Source organism: Glossina fuscipes, unplaced genomic scaffold (assembly GCF_014805625.2).
Source record: "Glossina fuscipes isolate IAEA_lab_2018 unplaced genomic scaffold, Yale_Gfus_2 1, whole genome shotgun sequence".
In the NCBI taxonomy this organism is placed as follows: Eukaryota; Metazoa; Arthropoda; class Insecta; order Diptera; family Glossinidae; genus Glossina; species Glossina fuscipes.
In genome coordinates this window covers 31,467,931-31,490,010 of record NW_023998415.1, presented here as the reverse complement: position 1 = coordinate 31,490,010, position 22,080 = coordinate 31,467,931, and the positions used below count along the sequence as shown (strand labels likewise).

The following is a 22,080-nucleotide window of genomic DNA, read 5'->3' as shown; positions in this document are numbered from 1 at the left end:
TGACCATAAGTGACCATACACGTATGCAACTACTGACATGCACACATAACATCAGACACAATACTTGAGAAATATCTGAAGTTTCTCATTGTACATGTATGCTTGCAGACAATTACATTGCAATAATACACTCGTACACATTAATAGCATGCAATTATAAGATTTTACCAAATACGCAAGGTCATCATCACTTAATAAAAAAGATCACAAAATCAGACAGCGTTCTCTGCCGTATAGTCGTTTCTTTTCTTTTCTTTTCTTTTTTTTTCACTTCTCATATATACAAGGCTGCACATGTTGATTATGTAATCAAGAAATTTCTAAATTAAAGTCTGAATTAGTCGATAAAAAACGAGTGATCTTTTATCGCGACATCGCCAAACCTCATATACATGTAATGATGGGTCAAAAATCGACAGAGCTTGGCTACGAAGATTTCATGCATCCAACGTATAGTCCCGTCTGAGTGCCATCTGTTTCGCTGTCGACCAAACTCACTTAATCATGTATACGAGCGATCTTCAACCCAAGGCCTATGAAAATCACTTGGCTTGAGAAAATCGAATTATATTTTCTTTTTTTTTTAATAATAATGGCAAGAGGTTATTGATCGATGGGTTCCTAGAGTGATATTACAATATGTACGTATGTTAAACAAAGGAGATCCTTTATTACATTATGATGACAAAAGTCAAAGATGTGAGCTTTTACTGCCAACTATCATGCGATGTGTGTTTGATAACTGATTGACTATCTTGCACGGTAGGCTAACTTCAGGCGACTCAGTGTTTTACAACGTACCTTGTACACGGCGTCCTCTTTGCAACCGTAACAAATACATACAGAGTATGATGATTAATAACAATTTCCCATGTATATGTGTTATCATGCCCACTTTTGAGAAATCGTCACCATCTCATAAAAGGGCTCCTACAAAAACAGCAAGCCTTCATATGGAACCGATATATAGCTTTTAGCATTTTATCACGAAAATAATTGTAGAATTATATTAAGCGAAGTCATGTAGGGTATTTAGCAGTCAGCCCTTACCGATTGTAATCTTTTCATTTGTTTTTTTTTATTCTTTTATCTATATTTCTTTACATCGCGATGAAGTCGAGACGAGGTTATATCTTTTAGCAAAGAGTACAAGCAATCCTAACATCAATAAATTTGTAGACAATAAATTAAACAAAAAGATCTAATTGCGACTAATACGTGTGCTTTAAATATATTAATTTTCTCCTTTAGCTTTAGTGGGCCATACGCAATCGTTCTCGAATGACTAATCTTGCGAAAGCAGTTCGTAAGAAACACCGCTGTGTGTGTGTGTAATCGAACACACAAAAAGAGAACAATTATGAAAATTATATTCGAATGTGACCGAACTTTTTGTACGCACCAATGTTCTCTTAAATATGAGGGCAAAAAAACTAAATTCCCTTACTCTAGAATATTTTGACATACATCACTGATATACACGCAAATATTTGTGATGTGTCCGTTGCGTGCTCGCAATTTGTATTGTAATGTAAGCGTGTGGCCCTATTGCAATATCCCAATGTTTGGGTCAAATTTGAAGTCGACAGACGGTATACAGAAACACAGATAGACAGACAGACGGATAGGCGGATAGGCGGATAGGTACACTGAAATTGGTTTAGGAAGAATGTATATATATATAGTTTATATAGTTTAAGTGATCGACGCAGTTTCCTTCTGGGTGTAGCAAACGTTTTGATAAAATAAATATACCGTCAACATTGGGTGGCGGCGATATATAAAATAAAAATTAATTAACAAATAACTACATTTATTTAATTGTTTATTTCCGTTTTGTTTGCATTCGCCATTAAATTCTTCAAGTTTTCCCATTTATTATAATATGTTTGCATTGAAGTGAAAAGATGTTAAAAATAATTTGTCAATTTAGATATTTTATTAATAAATGTAATACGTTTTAATTAATCAAAAGTTATAAAAATTAATTCAAATCAAAATAAATAAATGGATAAATTGAAACGGGCAAAACCGATCTTTCAACACTCTACACTAATTCGCTAAATACAATATCTCTCTCTTTTTTTCTTGGTTATGTTATAGGAAATGTAAAATTCTTTGCGTCCTAAAATTCGACCTACGTACTTCAAAATTAATTTTATTTGTCAGAAAAAGTTTTTCATTTTATTGTCATCATCAATACTAGAAATTAAATTTTATTTTCACATATGTATTTTGTATGGAAATTATATCGGAGAAGCTGCGAGAAATGGCTACGATTCGAATCAAATTTTCCCCATTCATTTAATATGTCAAAAGACAATTTCACTAATACTAGGAAAGGGGAAACTTTTTCATATAACGATTTTCTCAATTAAAAGATTATATGACGAGTTGTCGGAAAGTTATCCAAACCAAACAATTTTCAAAAGCGTTCGTCATAATGATATCATACTTTTTCGCATATCTTCTCGTAATATGCGACCTGAAGAGAATTAAATTGATTCACATAACGAACCTGAATCGATTTGTATTATAAAAAGTGCGTCTAGGTCGAGTTCTTCCGCAAAACCTTAATATAGCCTTGACACAGAGAGTGTAAAATGCAATTATCACTTACCTCAAGCGCAAATGCATTACGCGTGAGAGAGACTTTATCGAATATCGGTATTATAATGCGGACATTACGCTCAAGTACTATTTACGTAAATAGATTTTTTTTGCAAAAATTTTGCTTAAAACTTTTGCACGTTGTTTACGACTGGGTAGTAAAAATTCTTTTTTTAAATGACGACATCGATTCAAAATCTTTATCCTTATCACGAATGTACAGTCAAACCTATTTTTGTGCGGTCTTTTTTTATGCGCTTTTTTTTGTGCGATTCTTTTTGTTCGATTCTTTTTTTTGTGCGATTCTTTTTGTGCGGTATATGAATATCGACACATTGAATTTCGCCGAGAGGTTAGGTCAATCTGAACTGTGTTGGCATCACTTTTTTTGCTATCAGTGTGTATGTACACATTGCAACAGCCATTTTCATACCTATTGCATCAGGTCTATGAAGCTTCCTTTTGAGTTTTGCAAACGTTTTGACGAAATGAGCCCGACCTAATCCTTCAGTGCAGGTTATCCAAAATCTCACTCGGCTTGCTTAAAAGTTACAGACACTTACACAAAGTTAAATATTTGCAAATAGATAGAAATAGATAGACAGATAGATGCGCCACAAGCCATAGGAAATCTTAATGAACGTGGACACTGAAACCGCCTTGACGGCTCATTTGCACTTGTAAGTCTTCAGCTTTGACGTTACTCTCATATACTTCATATTTATCTAATACATAGTTCTACAAAAACAACTAAGAACATTACAGTCGGCTCAGGCCGGCGATTAAATATCCTTCACCACATAGTGTAACAAGTTTTTATTTTTTTACAAATTATAGAACACAAAAATTATATTTTGTTTCTTTATAAAGGTATATTTTTCATGTGCACGTTTATAAGGAAGCTGGCCCAAAACGCAACCTAACACAGTGCAAGTTTAATCCTTACATGGGGGCAGGATTCAAAAGTAGGAGTAGATGGTCCAAATTTTGTAAGGTTCATTTCATTTTAGTTAATTGCTGACCTTTTAACCATTAAGACAGGATTAATATGCGCGTTTTCAACTACGACGAGTAGTATTGAATTATGTACATTTTGAAAATTTCTCCTTGTTTAAAATTAGAAATTAAAATTTTTTTAAATGTTTCAATGTGTAGTTTAATTATTTATTTTGTTTGGAAAGCACTTTCTTGCTATTTCGTGAAATTTTGACATATTTTCTAAGTGAGACTTTTTTTATGCGGTCCCTCTCTACCGCATAAAAAAAATTTTCTTTAATATGCTGTGAAAAATTATTTCTTATAGCTATTTATGAAGTTTTTGAATATTTGTTTTTGTGCGGTTTTTTTTCTGCGGTCCCTATCTACCGCACAAAAACAGGTTTGACTGTATATACTTTTTCGCTGCGCTTGCTATGCATATTTCTATTCGTAATTAAATGTTCTCACATAAGGTTTGTTATGTTATTGATTATTTGACTACAATTAATTAAACATTGTTGACTTGAATTACTGTTCATTCAAATAGATCAGGTGCACACAAGGCACAAAATTTTTGAATGTTGAATTGGCATTTCTCAAATCAAGTTAGACAACGAACAAGTGTAGACATCTAAGTAAACTATGTCATATATATTCATACGATTTCATTTCATTTGACAAGCATCGTGAATCGTGAATCAATATAAACAAAACAGTTGTACATGCTGGTAGATTGACTGAAATTGTTGCTTAAATGAAGAAATAAACAAAAATATATTTTGTATCATATGGAAAATAGATTCGCAACAGCAACAGCAACAGCGCTCTCATCATTAATAATAACGGGGGCGATGCTCGGCCACGTGGAATGATATAATAAAATTATGGATCGACTTTTAACGTGTTAGGTGTGTATGTCATATGTATGATTAATATGTACATTTATTAACAAAAATTTTACATTCGAACACGTCGAATACAAAAATTTAATTTATTGAACATGAATAGTAATAAATTCTTTTTTTATATGAAAATTTGACAGCAACAACAACAACAACAGTAATAATAATAATAACAATAATAATAATAATAATAATAACATCAATTTATGTCTAGTTTGCTGGATTGTTAAACAAAGTTATTAACAAGTGTAAAGAAAAATACAATAAAAAAAAATTTTATCATTTATGTTAATAATGATAATAAATTACGGATATATTATACGAATATGTTATGTATGCCCGGATATGATTATATATGTATATATTTTAGTTAGTTTACTTTTAAGCCGCTTTCGCAACTTTAGAAAATTTTCGAAAAAATATTTAATTAGAGCAACACAGAGCAATCCACACAATGAAGGTCATTTGAGTCTGTTCCTGGGCTGATATGATGTTAATGATTCCATCTTAAAATTAAAACTTGGAACTTGAAACGCGTGCAAACACTTAAGGTAACTTATGAAAGCACTTATGCACATATTCGACATACAGTCACACACATTCACACTTATACGCATACTGGCTGCGCTATGTATATGATACATACCTTTAAAACATTTACATATACATATATAAACTGTTACAAATATACTCAAACACACGCACATATACGCAGATATATATTACAAGCTACTGTCAAAAATGGAAAGTACGTTAGGTTTCAAGGGAAAACCAACTAGAAAATGTATGCAAACGGATCGGTAGTGGTGCGGCATTTGGCGCCGTAAAATTTTTTTGTACGGATATTTGCAAGCGAACAAACTATGTTACGCACATAGACAAAGTATACGAAATCGACCTAACACGGAATGCAAGAAATACAAGTATTTTATACATTAGATGCAAGATACAAGCACATATATATACATAAGATGAGTTTGCATACACATGTATATATATGTATATATATATATATATATATATAGGCAAGCAAGCAGCATCTGTTTGACTCGTATACTTTTTGAAACCTTTTAGTTTCTGTTTGTGCGCAAGATACACTTAATTGCGTCTTTTTGCTGAAAATTTTATCAAATAAAATTTAATTATAATTTGATAGAAAAACTAAAAAGAAATTTATGAAGAAAAGGAAGAAAACTAAAAATTAATGTTAAGATTTAAACTGAACTTGAATGCTTTAATTAAAATTTAAGGCTTCGTTCCTCAGCTTCGTTCCTTCTGATATACTCAAATTTTTAACTAAAATTACTAATGAAACAAATTGATCAAAATGAGCCGTTATATGTATTCCTCCTTTATTTGAGAAAATGCAACGTTTTCTGTAACGTTGTAGGTGCATAATAATAAGGGTATATGTATATAAATACAGGCGCTTCTCGTATAATACAGTTAAGGCGAAACAGTATACAAAATTTTATTTACTTATTTATTTCAATTAAAATATAATATAGAAAAATATAATTGAAACTTAGATATAATATAAGTCAAGGCGACACGTACCGTGTTATTTCAAAATCAAGTCTTTGAGTGTGAAATTTTATGATAGCTAAAGCAAGTTAATGTTACGTTTTTAGAAAAAAAAAAAACTAAATAAAAATAATATATGGGAGTTCAACCTTAAGATGAAATAGAAAAATTCACTGTCCAATAACAATGAGCAGGAAATGAATTTTTATCAAGAATGACGACTGATCTATTTTTGCTTTTTCGTTTTTTCCAAAAAGTTAGTTGAAACTGCTCTTAATAACGATAAAATATTAATAAAATCAATCGATTTTTCCAAATCGTGCTATATCAAAACCGTGTTGTAATATTCGTGTACAGGCTTGTAGCGTAACCGTCTTTAACAAGTGCACCATATTATACGAGGGATACCGATAAACGAACTTTTGTAAACACCTCCGCAAACATTTTATTTGACTGTTAAAGCGAGCCTGCCTTTATTTACTTTGATTTCGACAACAATTTCGCGCAAAAATAGTACGTTGTTCGAACTCAGTTTTTCATTGCTGACTTCGCTCCGATCTATGTTCTAAAACTCTTAGACGCGCAGATACGCAATTCGTTTTTATTGAAAGGACCTTAAAAAAAGTAAGACATGTGAGTTTGTGTGAATGTACCCAGGATCAAAAACTAGGAGCGTCTAAATTAATCAACATAGATCGCCAGTTTAGAGATCGCCATTTTAACGAAATTTGATCGACTCACGTATTTTGACCTAAGCATAAGCTCTTTTGCAAATGAACTAAATTGGATTGGATCGGACAATGTTTGCAATCAAATAGAATTTCCATATAAAATTCGCATTTTTAAAAAGTCTTTATATGAACAAAATTTTTCACTCTAATATCTCGGAACAATAATCGTTGAATAACAGTATTTTGGACGGGATAGGATCTCTTTCCGATAAAAACTTTCTTGGAAAATATAATATATAAAATATATGTCGAACATTGGTACATATTCATTTTCTGTCATAAGTTTGAACTGTGTACGATTGCCTAGGTGAGGCTTCTTAAAATAAGTAAATCTTTATGTGATAACAAGCTATATAGTGTTTGAGTATTTTTGGGGGAGATAGCTGAGGAATTGTAATAGGCAAAGATGCAATGCGTTTCATATTCGGCCTTACCCGTCTAAGATGCCTTAACGTTATTTTAATAACAAGTCAATCCTGCCATATTTTGCATTAAATTCGTGAAGGATCGGTACTAAAAATTTTGAACACATATCTACTATAGTGTGCGTATTATTCACGGTAACGGATATCAAAGTACATAGATGAGGAATAGTTCTATCTAACTTTAGCCTTTTACTCGAAGCTTTCGCGAACAAAAACAACATTGACTCAAAATTTTCCATTGATTAATTTGCTGGATCTCTCTGTCATGGTTCTAACCATAAAAGCACTCTCTTCATAACAGCTATAAAAATGTTTAATCAACTGGAACAATCCGATCCGTTCACGTCATTTGACTGCCATTGCATATCTTCTAGGCAAATATTTTAACCACGCACTTGTACTTTATCAAGCAGATCGGCTTAACTAAATCGATATCTTTTTCCTTTCCTTTTCGCGCTTCATAGAAATATACGCAGTTATGATGAATGTTTTTGTGAACTACAACAGTTGTATAACCACATTCTGAATTTAGCATTTCCCCTTAGCACCGAATTAATTAATTAAAATGCAATTAATTGAAATAAAAAAAAAAAAAAACGCAAAAATAAAAAGCGATTACAAGCAAATAACCTAATAAAAATAATAATAATAATAATAATAGTAATAACAATTACAATAAAAATAATAACAAAACATACCACATCACTGTGTGACTGGAAAAAAAAATATTTCTCGCCCGTTGGCAAAACTATTTCACTGTTCTTGTTATTCTGGTGATACACGATACATTAAGTTTGTATGCATGTATGTAATCCCCGAGAAGAGGTTAAAATATTATTATTATTATTATTATTATTATTATTATTACTATTATTATAATTTTAGACTAATGAAATAAATTCTTAGACTAAAAAAGAAAAGACATCGAGCACTAGCAACACAGGCTATCTATCGGCTCTAATTTATAAAAGAATATTAGATAATGAGCCTAGTAGTTTTAATAAAGTCATATATTGTATTAATATTCTTAATCTGTAGCTGATTGTAGAATGTCCATAAATTGACGGAAGGCTTCCCCGTTGGCCTATTTAAATCCCTATTCTATAATACAAATTGAGAATTTTCTCTATAAATAATAATATAAAAAGGTTTTGACAGAAGGCTTTTTACCCTTTTTGCGTATCATACTCTTTGAACATATATCCACGGATGCCTAGCGGCAATGGTGGTACTTGATCAACGGCGCTTGTGGAAAACTTATAATGGAAGCAAGCACACTTTTCTTTCCCCTTTTTGAATTCTTGAGTTGATCAATTTGTGAGCCCTGACTACTGGATGCGGCCCTTCGGGGAGTACTCGTGGTGGTTTTGGTTGACAGTTCCAAGCCAAAGTGGAACAATCGAGTGCAGCTAGGCCTCACCACTGACCAGAGTGGGGTTTATTGATCCGTACGCAATAAACTGTTCCGGACTCTGGTGCTGCTTAGGCCCCTACTCTGTGGGGATTGTCTAACTCGCCAGGGGGCGTATATTACGCTTAAAGTGGCTTGGGCCACCGTGGGGTTAAGCCGGCATGGCAGGAACATGCTACAATCTGTAGAATGTCCATAGGGTTAATCGTTTTGAATGCAAAGATGCGTACTATCCAAGGTAAAGCTACGGCAGTCACAGAGAATGTGCTTTATAGTGAGAGTTTGTCAACAATTGCAGATTAAGGAAGATGACTTCTTCAAGATCCATTGGTGAGTTGCAATTGCCATCAACATTGCATCAACATTTGTTAGATATAAAGGTGGACTTAATTGAGGGTTAATAAAAGAATAGTACTGATGATGGCGTTGTAGATTTCCTTCTGCAATTTTCTGTTTAATTTTTTTTCCCAATCTATCTTTGAAAATTCAACTTTTCCATGACATCATCCATAATTACAAGTGCAGAACCAATAAACCGATATGACTTGATACCCAAAGCATTTTAATTTTTTCGCCGAGTGCTTATGAGTAATGATATTCCTTAATTTCTTTTTGATGCTCCATCTCGAAGTCGAACGATTCCATATAGCCTTTAAATGCAAACAAACTGTTAGTAGCAATGACGGTTTTAAGTTTGTTTTTATCGGAAAAATTCGCAGCGTGAAGGATAGCTCTAGCTTCGGTTGTGACAGTTGAAGTACTTTCCTGAAATATATGATTGAGAATAATCTGTCCTGAAGCCTCTACCAAGGCACAAGCAAGTGCCCGACCAGAAGATATTGAGCCGTTTATGTATAAAAGATTCGAACCGTTACTCTCCAGGACTTGGCTTTTTTCATCTATTAGATTCCTGAACACGTCACTTGAAGTATCTTCTTTCTTGTGCATAGACAGCGAAATGTCAAAAGCGCAGTCTTTGAAAATCCATGGAAGTTTAACACCGAAATAGCGGACAATTTTTAGGGGAATGAATATCCAATTCCTTGCGACGTACAAACAACAGTCAATTGCAGATGGCGACCTTCGGATATTCTTGGCAATAATAAACTTTCTCAGGTTTTCACCGAGAATAGATTTGTTTGAACTAAGAAGCTTGGGGACTATTTTTGCTTTTAACCCATAAAGTATATTTCTAAAGCTGGGAGACCAGTTTCAATTATAATATTATTTATGGGCGTCGTCCGAAATGCAACAAACAACTTTGTCTGAGGGGAGGGTTTGAGGATGTTTGCAGCTATTAATGAAAAAAAATTACGTTCATCTTTCATCATAACGATCGAAACACAATTGTTTTTTTCATCGACTTAAGCGCGTCTGCCGTCTAATGCCCGTTGATGGGTTTTTGCATTTAATATTTTGACGAGTTCGGCACGTCGTCATTTTTTGGCCCAAGCATGGATCTGCTAAATTAATTTAAAAACTTTGGATTGAATGGGCTGATGTTTTAGACCTTCGCTTATATAACTTTTTTTGCATTGCAAATCCGACAGTTTGTCAATACTCCACACTGTGAGAATTTGCTTTGACTTAAAAATAAACTGTAGAAAATTTGAATAACGTAGGTCTACGTTTTCTATTCCACTCCGTAAAGGGAAACGCCTTCAACTGACAATAGGCCAATAACAATTTTGATCACGTTTTAAGGGCTCCCACAAAAAGTATGCGAGCATAAGATATAATTTTCGGTACCTTATCCATAAACAAAGGCAAGCAGTACTGTACATTTGAAGGTTGACCTTGCCCGAGTATAATGTTTTTACTTGTCTTAGATGAAAATGGCTTTACAGAAGAATTGCTATATCGCCACTGCGTTTCGCTATGCCTGCAAAATGTTCTCCATTAGCTGAATCAATGAACTAAAATATCTAAAAAATCTGTTTCGATAACTTAATCAGTTAACTGTTGCGACTTCTTTGAAAAATGTACGCTTAAGTTGTGCCTCAAAAATTAAGTATACTCGTCCATGGCAGTTAACTGGCTAATTGACCTTTCGTAAATATATTCGGCACAATGGTCCATAATATGGTAGCCTCATCTCTTTTAGAACGGTCTCGCAAAATATTGGCATAAAGTTTGTAAGCTACACGTCTTCAGTTATCGTGAGAATACTTGCAGTCCAACCAGGCCCATTTTGTCATTGAAGCTTTATACTATGCTCTGCAAAATCGTTAAATCAATATTCAGATCAGAGTTTTTCGTCTATTATGGGAGTAACGATGACTGCCTACGAGCAGTTACAAGCTCAATCCGTAATCCGCTTTAAAGCAATTTAGCTAATTATTTTTCAATCGGAAATATTACAAAATCGGACGGCATATGAACAAGCAACTCTACAAATAAAACTGAATAGATTCCGAAACGTGGGCCGATCAAGAAAATATAGACTTTCTGTTGCCTCTGATACGTAAATCTGAATATTGCCTTTCCACCTACCCCTTCTTCTACCCGAAGAATTTCCTCATACTCGTAACGCAAGAGTATATATCGGAGACACTTCCTCACAATTTATATGTATTTTAAATCAATCTGAGCAGTCCATATATATGGCTTTTATTTGTGCAACTATCTACAAAGAGGTTTCCCATTCGAAAGAAAATAGTATGTCAAATGTATACGATCTGCGACATATACAACACGACCTTCGATCAACATATCGAATAAAGTATTCGTAATAGCGGATATTGAAATATATAAATCGGATATGTAATATATATATATATATATATATATATATATATTCGCTTTGTGATAATTTGTAAAGATGTAAAGATTTATCAAAAAAGAACATAAAATTCTTGATCAATAAGTTATATGCAGATCCAAGAGAACCCCATGTCACATTTTATATCAACTTGCAAGCTGCACAAGCTTTCGTGAAAATAGTGCAGTAAATAGTTCAGTCCATTCTTTGAATGGACTTATGACCTACTGAATATTGAATCGCCTTTTATTGATTACAAGTTTTCAAGCTCAATGTAAGCAAAGGTGCAGCATTTGATATTTAAAGTCAATGATTAGTCATCTATATTTTTTCCCAAAATGAGAACAAGCTCCCGGAATTGCTCACGACCGTATATTTTGTACAAAATATCAAAATTGTAAAATAACTGAAATGATTTAAACTTTAATAGATATAGTGGATTTTTTTCTTTTTTTTTTTTTTTTTTTTTTTTTTTTTTTTGCACTACAAATAAAATGATAGACGTAACGTAATCCCTCTTAATCAGAAGTGTAGTTTTTTTAAAATGAAATTTGAAATAATAAACATTTCTGTTGATGTCTAAAAATTTGTGTAATTTCGTATGCATACAATGAACTAAGGGTGAGAAGAAGAGCACGTCGTTGCATACAAAATATTTATTAAACCATTTCAATGAAATGAGCTTTTAAACACACATATATATATATACGCGCTTACACACTCAGAGATATGTGCAACCATTGGTGCATAAATGTCAATTATTATGAAAAACTTTTAGCGCGCTCTAAAAAGTGCTATTACAAGTACACCATTACACATGCATATAATACTGTATACGCGTTACCAAACACATTAACATGTTTATTGATCCTTCACCCATTACATAAACATGCCCGTATGCACACCCAATTAAGTGAGCATACACACACACATATACACATACATACACATATATATATATATATATATATATATATATATACATTTGGCCACTGCTATTGCGTTGCATTCCATTGCATTGCATTGCCTAGTTGTCGACAGCGAAATGGCAATTTGTTGCAGCCAATTTTTAATGGTTCACAAAATTTTATTTCTGTATGTGTATGAGCGCATTTTTTGAGGGGTTGCGGCAAATGTTCTCCTTTTTTTTTCGCTTTCATTTTGTTTTTTTTTTTTCTTCTTCATTTTTTAGTGCCTTAAGCTTCTTGGCATATGTGGGCTTTTCATGTACGTTTGCGTGCGGATATACACATGCATGTTTGAATGTATGTTCAATTACTGCATCATTGGTTAAGTGGCATTTTAAAATGATAAACTAAATATATGCTATTCAATGCGTTGTGGTTTTATAGTTTGAGGGTTACATTTTTTTTTTTTTTTTTTTTTTTTTTTGTGCCATTAATTTATTGTATTTTAGTTATACATTTATCCGTCTCTATCGAAGGATACGCTAATTTTGTTTTTCCGCTTACACTGCGTAGAAATTATGTAGAACGCATGCTATATAATTATTCCGAATCAACTGATGACAACTCTATATAGCTCCGTACAGATATTCGTAAATGCGGTTCTACATTGAAATTGGATCAGATTTCGCGCCCGTAACGTCAATTACTATTTCGATGAACATAGAAACTAATTCATGTGAAAAGAATGCAAATTTCGCATACACATACAGCTTGGACCGGATACTTCATTAGTAATATGCAAACAATATTTGACTTTAATCGTTTAGACATTGCATTGTCTATGCGCCTAGTCCTAGTAATTGTACAAGCTAAAAATACGTGAACCAAATTCGGTACATTTCATTTTTATATTTAATTACAATAGACATTGACTTGTCGCAGGAACACCTATATGGCAATGGCAGTTCAATTCAAATAGTTTTATGAATTTAATGTGCCGCAGTATGGATATCTAATGAACCCTACCCTATATAAAAGTTCTTATGAACACTAAGTCTTTTGTACGGCAACAAAGTCTAATTAAAGTAACTTACAATCAAAATAAGTGAAGCGTAATAAGATTAATTTTGTTGTGTAATTTTAGCAATGTCGGTAGACGTTTTGGGCCCCTCTCAAATAAGAGCTTACACCAAAAGCATGCTTTTACATGCTGTAGTTGACTTTTATTTTACCACGAAAATCAATAAAGATTTTTATCAACGACAAAATGCTGTAGGGTATTTGATAGTCACGCTTGCCCGATGGTAATGCTTTTACTTTTTATATTGTTTGTTGTAATTGAACTTAAATAGGTGCGGTTTCTGTCTTTCCCTATGCACCTTAAACGTAGACGTTTACCATCCAACCATGGAATAAGTGTAGAATGCCTCAACAGCGTTTCCAAATTATCCCGATTTTTTTTGTTATCACCAATAAGAATTTCAAACTTATGGTAATGATGCGTTACGCGTCGCTGTAAAACTTCCGAGAAAGTTTGACGACATTTTTATTTTCATTAATATTTTCTGTTACTAATTAATAATATACGTCATGCCACACATTCTAAAAGACATACAATTGTTTTTTTTTTTTTTTTTTTTTTTCTTTTTTATTCTTATTAGTAAATTATTATTAAGAAAAAGTGACGTAAAATTGACTTTAGCCATTTAGTGTTATAACAGTGTGCAGACGCACTCGTACGCAGAAAATAAAATGGTGAAGAAAGAAATCGGAAATTGTAATACACACACGAATGCAAACACATCGATCGTCAAAGTAGACTTTTGTATGCATTTATTTGATTGTTCGAGCTTATAATAACATACAACAATAACGGCTAACTGTTGTCATTTCCGTTTTACATAAAAACTAAGTGCATACAAGTGCCTATATATATATATATGTATATATGCCGGTGCGCGTGTATATATCCATTCTGTTCTTACATAACCGACTAATAGTATGCCATTGATCTAAGCTGAAGAGACGAACTTTTGTGAAAAGTTGCATTAGCAAAACCGCAAAAGCGCCATACATACATACATACGTTTATGGAAACAACAGAAAAATTTCATTGATACGACATACACAAGCAGACATTTATATTCATATACACGCGGTCAACACGCGGTTGTCCTAAATGTTATGCAACGAAGTCAGAACTCGAAACTCAAAAGCAAACAGAGAAACAGATTGTATTCGATTTGGTGCGTATCTTGTAATAACCATCGACCATTAAACAGATCGATGTTGTTGTTGTTGTTGTTGTTGTTGTTGTTATTTTGATAAATATAAACATGTCAAAATTGAAGAAAATATATTGATTTTAAATTAGCCTAACAGTTAAAAATAAACAAGTTACCAGTTACTGGTGGTGGGCAATCGTCCCACTCTGTACACTCTCGATAAACGTAATATTAAACAAGATTGTACGAATTGTTCTTTACTTGGACCAGCTTGTCCAGCTGTTCGTCGTTTACAAATTTCTTGATAAATGCTACAAGTTTGTCACTCTTCAATTTCTCCTCGCTTGTCCTACCGGTCGCTGCATATTTATATTCCAACCGGTTGTCGCTATTCGTTAACAATTCGTAAATGTAAAAAAAAAAAAAAAAAAAAAAAAAATACATACAACAGGCCATGAGCATGATTTCAAGATGCGAACTAATTGACAACAATAGTTAAATGGTTTTACACAGCGTAAGAGGTTTCTTATGCACACTTCCAGCCTACTATTATTATTGCTTCTAATTCTAAAATAACAACAAATAAATCATCATTAATGGTAGCTATCTAGAAAAATGCTCTGTAGCTGCTTATTAGACAAGAAGCAAACTGAAGCATTCAATTTCCATTCTCCACCACGTGCGATGGCCATTAATACATGCATTTTCACTGTTGATATTCAACGATAGAGAATGGAAAATGGAAAATTAAACATTTCGATTATTAGCTAAGTAACCCAGTAACGGACTGGACTGGCAATAAAAATTAACTGAATATGATTCAAATTAATTAACTGGAATTGTCTTGCCTTTCTTCTTGAGTTGATCGACATGATTCGTGGATCTGTGAATGCTAATTTTTATATGAAAATTACCATTACAGACTAATTTTTACCACGAAACACACCTTTGTGCCGAGCAAAGCTCTGTTTTCCTTACAGTCACCGAGCAGTCACATGGAATTCAATTCAAAAAAAAAAAAAGGAAAAAAAGTTATATTCGGCGGACATCGAATCTCATAGACCCGTCAGTATGCTGATTCATCCACCAGATCGCTGTGTCTACCCATCTATTCATTTTAGAATTAACCCATTCTTAGGCAGATAATATATCTTCATTTTAAGGAATATACGAAATAGTTTTAAACATTCTGTCTTGTTTCCCTTATGGTTAATAAGCATAAAATATCAAAAGTGTTGGAGAATAGAAGATTTAATCGCTTGTAACATTGTGTAGACATGGCCGATTCTTTCCATTTCTGTACGTAAAGACCAGAGTGTTTTGTCAAGTGAATGGGGAAAATTTCAGCTTTCTAACTTTGACAATCGCTGAATAACCAGAGCTGCGTTCAGTTTACGCGGGCCTCTGCTCTGAGCTCATGCGGATCCATTCTCAATACCAACCTGCGCGCAAAAACTTGCAAATGTTTCTATCAAATTTGAGGTCGACATCTTCGTTTTTGCGCATCACACAAACGGACAGACATGGCTTTTATCAGTTCAGAATTTCAAGCTGATCAAGAACATAGGGTCTCTCTGAAGCATCCTTTTTCGTGTTGCATACATTATGAAAAGACAAAATGTGTGGTTGGTCCGTCCGATGCAAATTTTTCACAACGACCTGTTATCTCTTAATACTAATACTCAACGACACTGGCCAAAAATACATCAGCGGTGTAAATTTCGTCAATATATGTAATTGAATTGCAACATGTAGATTGAACACGGAAATATGGACAGACACTAAATAGATACACGAGCATTTATCGATTCAGATATGTATTCAGAAAGGTGTAATCTATCTGAATAATCTGATTAATTGTTATAAACGTATATGCGCATAAAATTTGGTACGCGCTTTACCATCAAAGGGGGTGGGGGGTATAAAAAAAAAGCGTAGTGTACTCAGCAAAGGTAAAATAGAAAAATTCTTTCGCTTTTTTTGCCAACAATGTGGAGCCGGAAATACCTAAGGATTCATTTCAATTGAAGGATAGTCCCAATGGAGTAACTGACACGCGGGCAATTAAACTGCTGCATTATTGAGATGGTCGGTATGTAAATGCAATCTGCCTTAATGGTAATTGTAAAATATGTTATTTCATGTTCATGTTATGGTTCTTGGGCTTTTTTTTTTTTTTTTTTTTTTTTTTTTTTTTTTTTTTTTTTTTTTTTGCATTATTATTATTCACATACTTTGGTTTTGATTTCCTCCTTTGAACCCAAACAAATCTGGTTAGTGATTTTGGTTTAACATTTACAAACGGAACGAATTCCCACATGTGCGCAACAACAATAGCAACAATTTGATGGCGTCCGTGGTTTTAAACAGTGCACACACAATAACCAAACAATCTGCACTTAATTTAGTAAAAAAACAAAAACAAAATTGAACCTCAGGCAAAATTCATAACAACACATATTGAAAGTTACGCAGGAACACGTAGTTAATACATGAACAGTTGCATTTCATATCACATCCCCTTTTTACATTTCATATAAATTGCGTTTATAACGAATATTACGTCACACGCTAATAACAATTTGAAAAAGCCTCATTTTTCAATTAGACAATGATGTTATAAAAATGCTATAAGGAATTAATAGGAAATCGTTTTTTTAAATTAATCATGTCTTAGTAATGCGTTTAAGATATAAATTTATAATCTTATGATGAATTTTTTCAATTTTCCCAACACTTTTTCAAGGATCTAATCTATCTAATTTATTTTATTGCAATTATAGAAAAAAATGAGCTGGAATGCTCGCATATACAATGTAACTTGCGATGTCCGGCCGATAGCTACCTCAAGTCAACAGGCACTTATAAAGATGACGACGATGAGGCGGACGATGAATTCGAAGATTATGAGGAAGACTGGATTACTTCATTAGACTACGATCGTCACATAAACGCAAAGGAATCGCACGACGAGAGTAACAAAAGCAGAAAAAGAAGAAATTCCGATAATGACGATGTAATGAAATGCTGTGGCGTGGAGAATGCGTGCATATGCCGTAAATGTGATGAAGTTCCAGCATGTTTTCAAGGTCAAGTGGCCGTGGAAATGTTTAAAGGTCAAGGTAAACCCGGTAATTGTTGTTCAACTTTTCAGTGTATGGACAAAGTCGATTGCCCATCGACAATCAAGCAAAGTTATTGGAAAAGTTTATGTACAAAGTGCAGATGTTTCGGTGAACAAGAGTTGTGCGAAAATCATTGCGCCGAAGAAGAATTATTACAAAATTGCTATTCAGAATATTTACAAAAGCCCATCATGAACGGCGCGCGCTGGAAAGAAGGCAACTGTGTCAGTTGCACTTGTAAAGCGGGTAACAAAAGGTGTTTAACACCAGTTTGCCCCAAACTAGAATGCAAGCACAGTCAAGTTATCGCGAACGAATGCTGTCCGCAATGCACGAATGAGACATCGCTTATATACAGTAATAGCACGGAAGAGAATGTCATCACTGAAGCAAGCAATTTTCCAAATACCGCATCGACAACAAAAACAATAATTTATTCGACAACCGGATTATACGAAGATCTTGAAAAAATTGTGGCAACTAAGGCGTCAACTATCGAAAACAATGCGTCTTCATTGCCGACTGATAATTCTTTAGACGATTTACCTTTTAACGAGACCATTGCAGATATTTCATCGCAAAAAGTTAACGAAAAAACTGCGACTACTATTGCATCCGCCGACACTTCCAACGTAAGTAATTCGCCAGAAAACTTTGAAATCACGGACATATCATCAGCAGCGTCCCCTATAGCCAGTAGTACAATTCTAAACTATTTATGGAGGATAACAGCAACTGAACCGACTATCACAACAACAACAACAAAATCATCACATTTTAAAGAAAACTTTTCGACACCTACTGGCAAAGAAGATGTGACTACGGAATTTTCGATAGATCCGTTCACGTACTCCACTTCCAAAGATGAAATCTCTCAAAGTGAAAACACGGCTGTCCGTAATTTAGCGCAGACATCTCCAGCGTTATATTTAACACCTTCAACCACCTCATTGACCCCGCCTATGCAACCGAAGATAGCGAATACAATCAATTCAATAACATTTTCAAATTCTAATAACTTGACGTTCATTGAAAATCCTTATATATCGACGACTTTATCCTCGGATATTGTACCGCCTTACACATCAAAACATCAAAACAAAACGCTTTCAAATTCGGAAAATTTGAACATTGGAAATGAAAACTCCCACTGGCTTAATGAAATTGAATACATTGTTATGTTAACGCTCTTCATTGGCTCTTCGCTTTGCATAGCTTTAGCTTTGATAATACATTATAATAAAAATCGTAAAAAGATATACCTATGCATACCGAACTCGGAAACAAGTCTTAGTCAAACATCGACAAGCACTGTATTAACCGTATAGGAAAGAAAATGAAATTAAACTCTTTCGAAAGCTTAACGTTGACAAGAAGAAATAAATAAGTGATACATAAATAAATATTTCGATAAGAAATTAATTTCTTTAGTTAGAATAAAAGAAAAAAAAAAAAAAAACAAAATTCGCTTTATAATTAGGAGACATGAATTTACCATAATTTAATCAAATTTTAATTATTCTCGTTATGTGAAGTAATCAAGATTAAATTGAAATTTATTATCCATTGCAAGTAATCGGTGCTTGGTTTCCTCGCAAAGATTCCTTCTTCACAAAGCCTAACTGTGCACGGCATTGCTTAATTGCTAAATTAATGACTGATAGACAACAATGAAGTTTGTGGTTACAAATTTAATCAAATGCCATCATTCGGTACCTTAATCAATTGGTTATTTTGATAGTGATAATCAAGAAATAAAAAAATGCACCCGATAGATACTTAACCCCTTTTCCCCATATAATGCAGTAAATTGTATACATTCTCATTTTCCCAAACAATTTTCAAAGATTCAAGTTCGTAATAACTCCGCACTGACACAAGAATAGCGCGTTAACTGTTTGAAAGCTATGCCTTGACTATCCCTGATGTGCTTCCAAAGTAAGTTGTCATTGTTGGTCATAATCGCTTATGTAATTTTTTTTTTTTCTTTCCCAAAATTTTAAATCGAATATATAACTTATAACACTTGTGATGGAGGCTGGCGATAGACTGACTCATTTATTATTTAAGCAATCGATTCTGGATCAATTTAAGTATATCTGTCCGTCCTGCCTAGTAATATTGTGTTTGACGTAGGCATTACAATTTTCGATATATTGTGATGCCGGTTGGTACGCCCACATATTTTTTGACCAAAGGACGAATCCTATTGAAAAGCAATTTGATCGGACCTATGACCTTATGACCTATTTTCAGAAAGTCGTTATATGGCAAAATTTTATACATATAAAAAGGTCGGTGAAATATGTCGCTATGGTAAATACAGAAATTTTTATTCTTCGTTTGGATGGGTTTTCGCATTTGATCTTAAAACAGAAAAAAGATTTAAAAAAAAAAAAAGCAAAAATTACTAAACAATCAGCACATCTGAATAGTTTACAGGTATGAATGAAATTTCCAAAAAAAAAATGTTCTCTTTTCTTTTCCTTTTAACGAACAAAATATGAAAACATATGAAAAAAAAGAGTTCAACCTATGACTTTTTTTTATGTGTGAGTCGATCACTCATTATCGTCAATAACTTTATAAATTTCCTAATGTTCCTTCCTAAATACGGAGAAAATAGATCAAGGACATGCCCAATTTCATGAGGAGAGATGCATATTCGATATAATTGAAATAAGATCCAGACCAGCAGCTTCGTGTTCGGCACTTTTGTGTCTTATCGGACCCTAGAAAATTGTATTTCATTTCGAACAACTCTCGATCAGACGTTTACCGGAACCGTGATAGTCATCTTAAAGTCCGTCGTAAGCACAGCAAGTTGCGATAAAAGGCAACTTTGATCATTGCTTTCGAATTCCATAAAAACATGCCAGTCTTTGAAAAGTAGAAACTTGAAAAGAAATTATCCGATAGCTCTCGGTACAACATCACCAGAAAACGGGCTAAATGAGCTTTCTGCCTAATCACTAGAAAATTGTTCACCACCCATTACGTTAATTTTCATTAATTAAACAACGGCTTTATCACTACAACAGCGAAGAAGGCATCTTCCGTCCTCCCTTATCTTATGAATTCAAGTCTCAATATTCAAAATTACTCTAAAAAAAAAAATAAATAAATAAATAAATGGAGTTTATAGTCATAGTCGTTGAAGTATATTCCCATTGCTTTTAATCAATCAATTTATCAAATTTAAAGAATCGAAAGAATTCTTTTTTATTATTGTTGTTATTATATATTACAAAATTGTCATAAATTTTATACATAGTTTATAACTGTAAAAAAAAATCTACATTGGATTCATTTAGTTAATTTTAATGAAATTATTTTATTACTATTAACGATTTTCATGTTTACATTTATATATGTACACAATGTAGCTACGTAATCGTGTGTGTATTCATTTTTGTTGGCTGTGTGATACGTTTAAATTTCATTGGAAATTGCATTGATCTGACAATTACTTCTAAAAGAAGTACTATTGGCTGCTGCATGTTATAAATAAAAGCATTCGCTTTATTGAACAAACCACTTACATATATATCTGTAAAATTAATTCATAAAAACCGATTGTTAGAGAAATAACGTAAGCAAGTCTTTATATTTCTCTCTCTCTCTCTCTCCCTCTCTCTCTAAAAAAAATTCAAACTTAGGTATTGTTTTGTTATCAGGTTTCCTTTTTCCATCTTCATCTTCATCTTCTTTCTTTTCTTTTTTTTTTTTTTTTTTTTTTGGTATTGTAATTACGTCTTCTAGGTGTTTTGTTCAGCATTTTTGGAAAATACGCTTTCGAAATCATGTCTTGTCTTGTCGGCGGCCAACGAGACTCTGACTAAGTTTTTAACACACTTTAATTGATCAGTGCCAGATCGACATGTAATCGGTTGCATCCAAAATATTTCATATTAAATTATTGCCATGCCCGTCATCTTAAGAGCATAAGCATTATTCTAATAATTGTTGAGAAATTTCTCTTCTTTTTATCATTAGTGCAATATTGGGATTTAATAATCGAGTTGGTTCAAAGTTCCCACCTAAGGTCACATGTACCGGATAGAACAATAACGATTATCTGTAATAAATAGTGAGTGACAGTTGATTATTTAATTACACCCACAGTTACAGGCAGACAAACAAACACACTATTAGGGGTGATAAGGGTTAAATCGCTTCAGAATCGAACGCCAATCAACAATATATTAATTATATATCATAAGGTCTCCGCTGGTCTGATTTCTAAATGTAACGAACGGAAGGACAATTCTAATATACTCACCTTGTTCGACGATGGTATATAAAAATATTGAAGGCGTATTTGCGCAGTGAACAAAAAAATTTTAAAAAAAATACTAATTAATTATGTTTAATACAAATACATGGTATTTATATAAATTTAAAAAAAAAAAAAAGAATAAAATAAAATGAAAAAAACCGATTAATGTCATCAATAGGAGAGTGAAACTGATGCATGATT

The 22,080-nt window shown here is 33.1% G+C and overlaps 1 protein-coding gene across 2 annotated transcripts in view; it reads left to right on the top strand.

Moving 5' to 3' along the window:
- The window catches only part of LOC119645296, a 139,031-nt gene extending 119,021 nt beyond the window's left edge, over window positions 1–20,010 (top strand). Inside the window, exons 1-2 of one of the 2 annotated variants that reach the window (XM_038045432.1) lie at window positions 16,288–16,567; window positions 17,259–20,010. In XM_038045432.1, coding sequence (XP_037901360.1) covers window positions 16,561–16,567; window positions 17,259–18,928 — 1,677 coding nt within the window. In that variant the 5' untranslated portion in view covers window positions 16,288–16,560 and the 3' untranslated portion in view covers window positions 18,929–20,010. Of the gene's footprint in view, window positions 1–16,287; window positions 16,568–17,258 lie in introns of those variants that run through there. The other variant, XM_038045430.1, reaches the window with a different exon arrangement.
- Window positions 20,011–22,080: the final 2,070 nt, after the last annotated feature.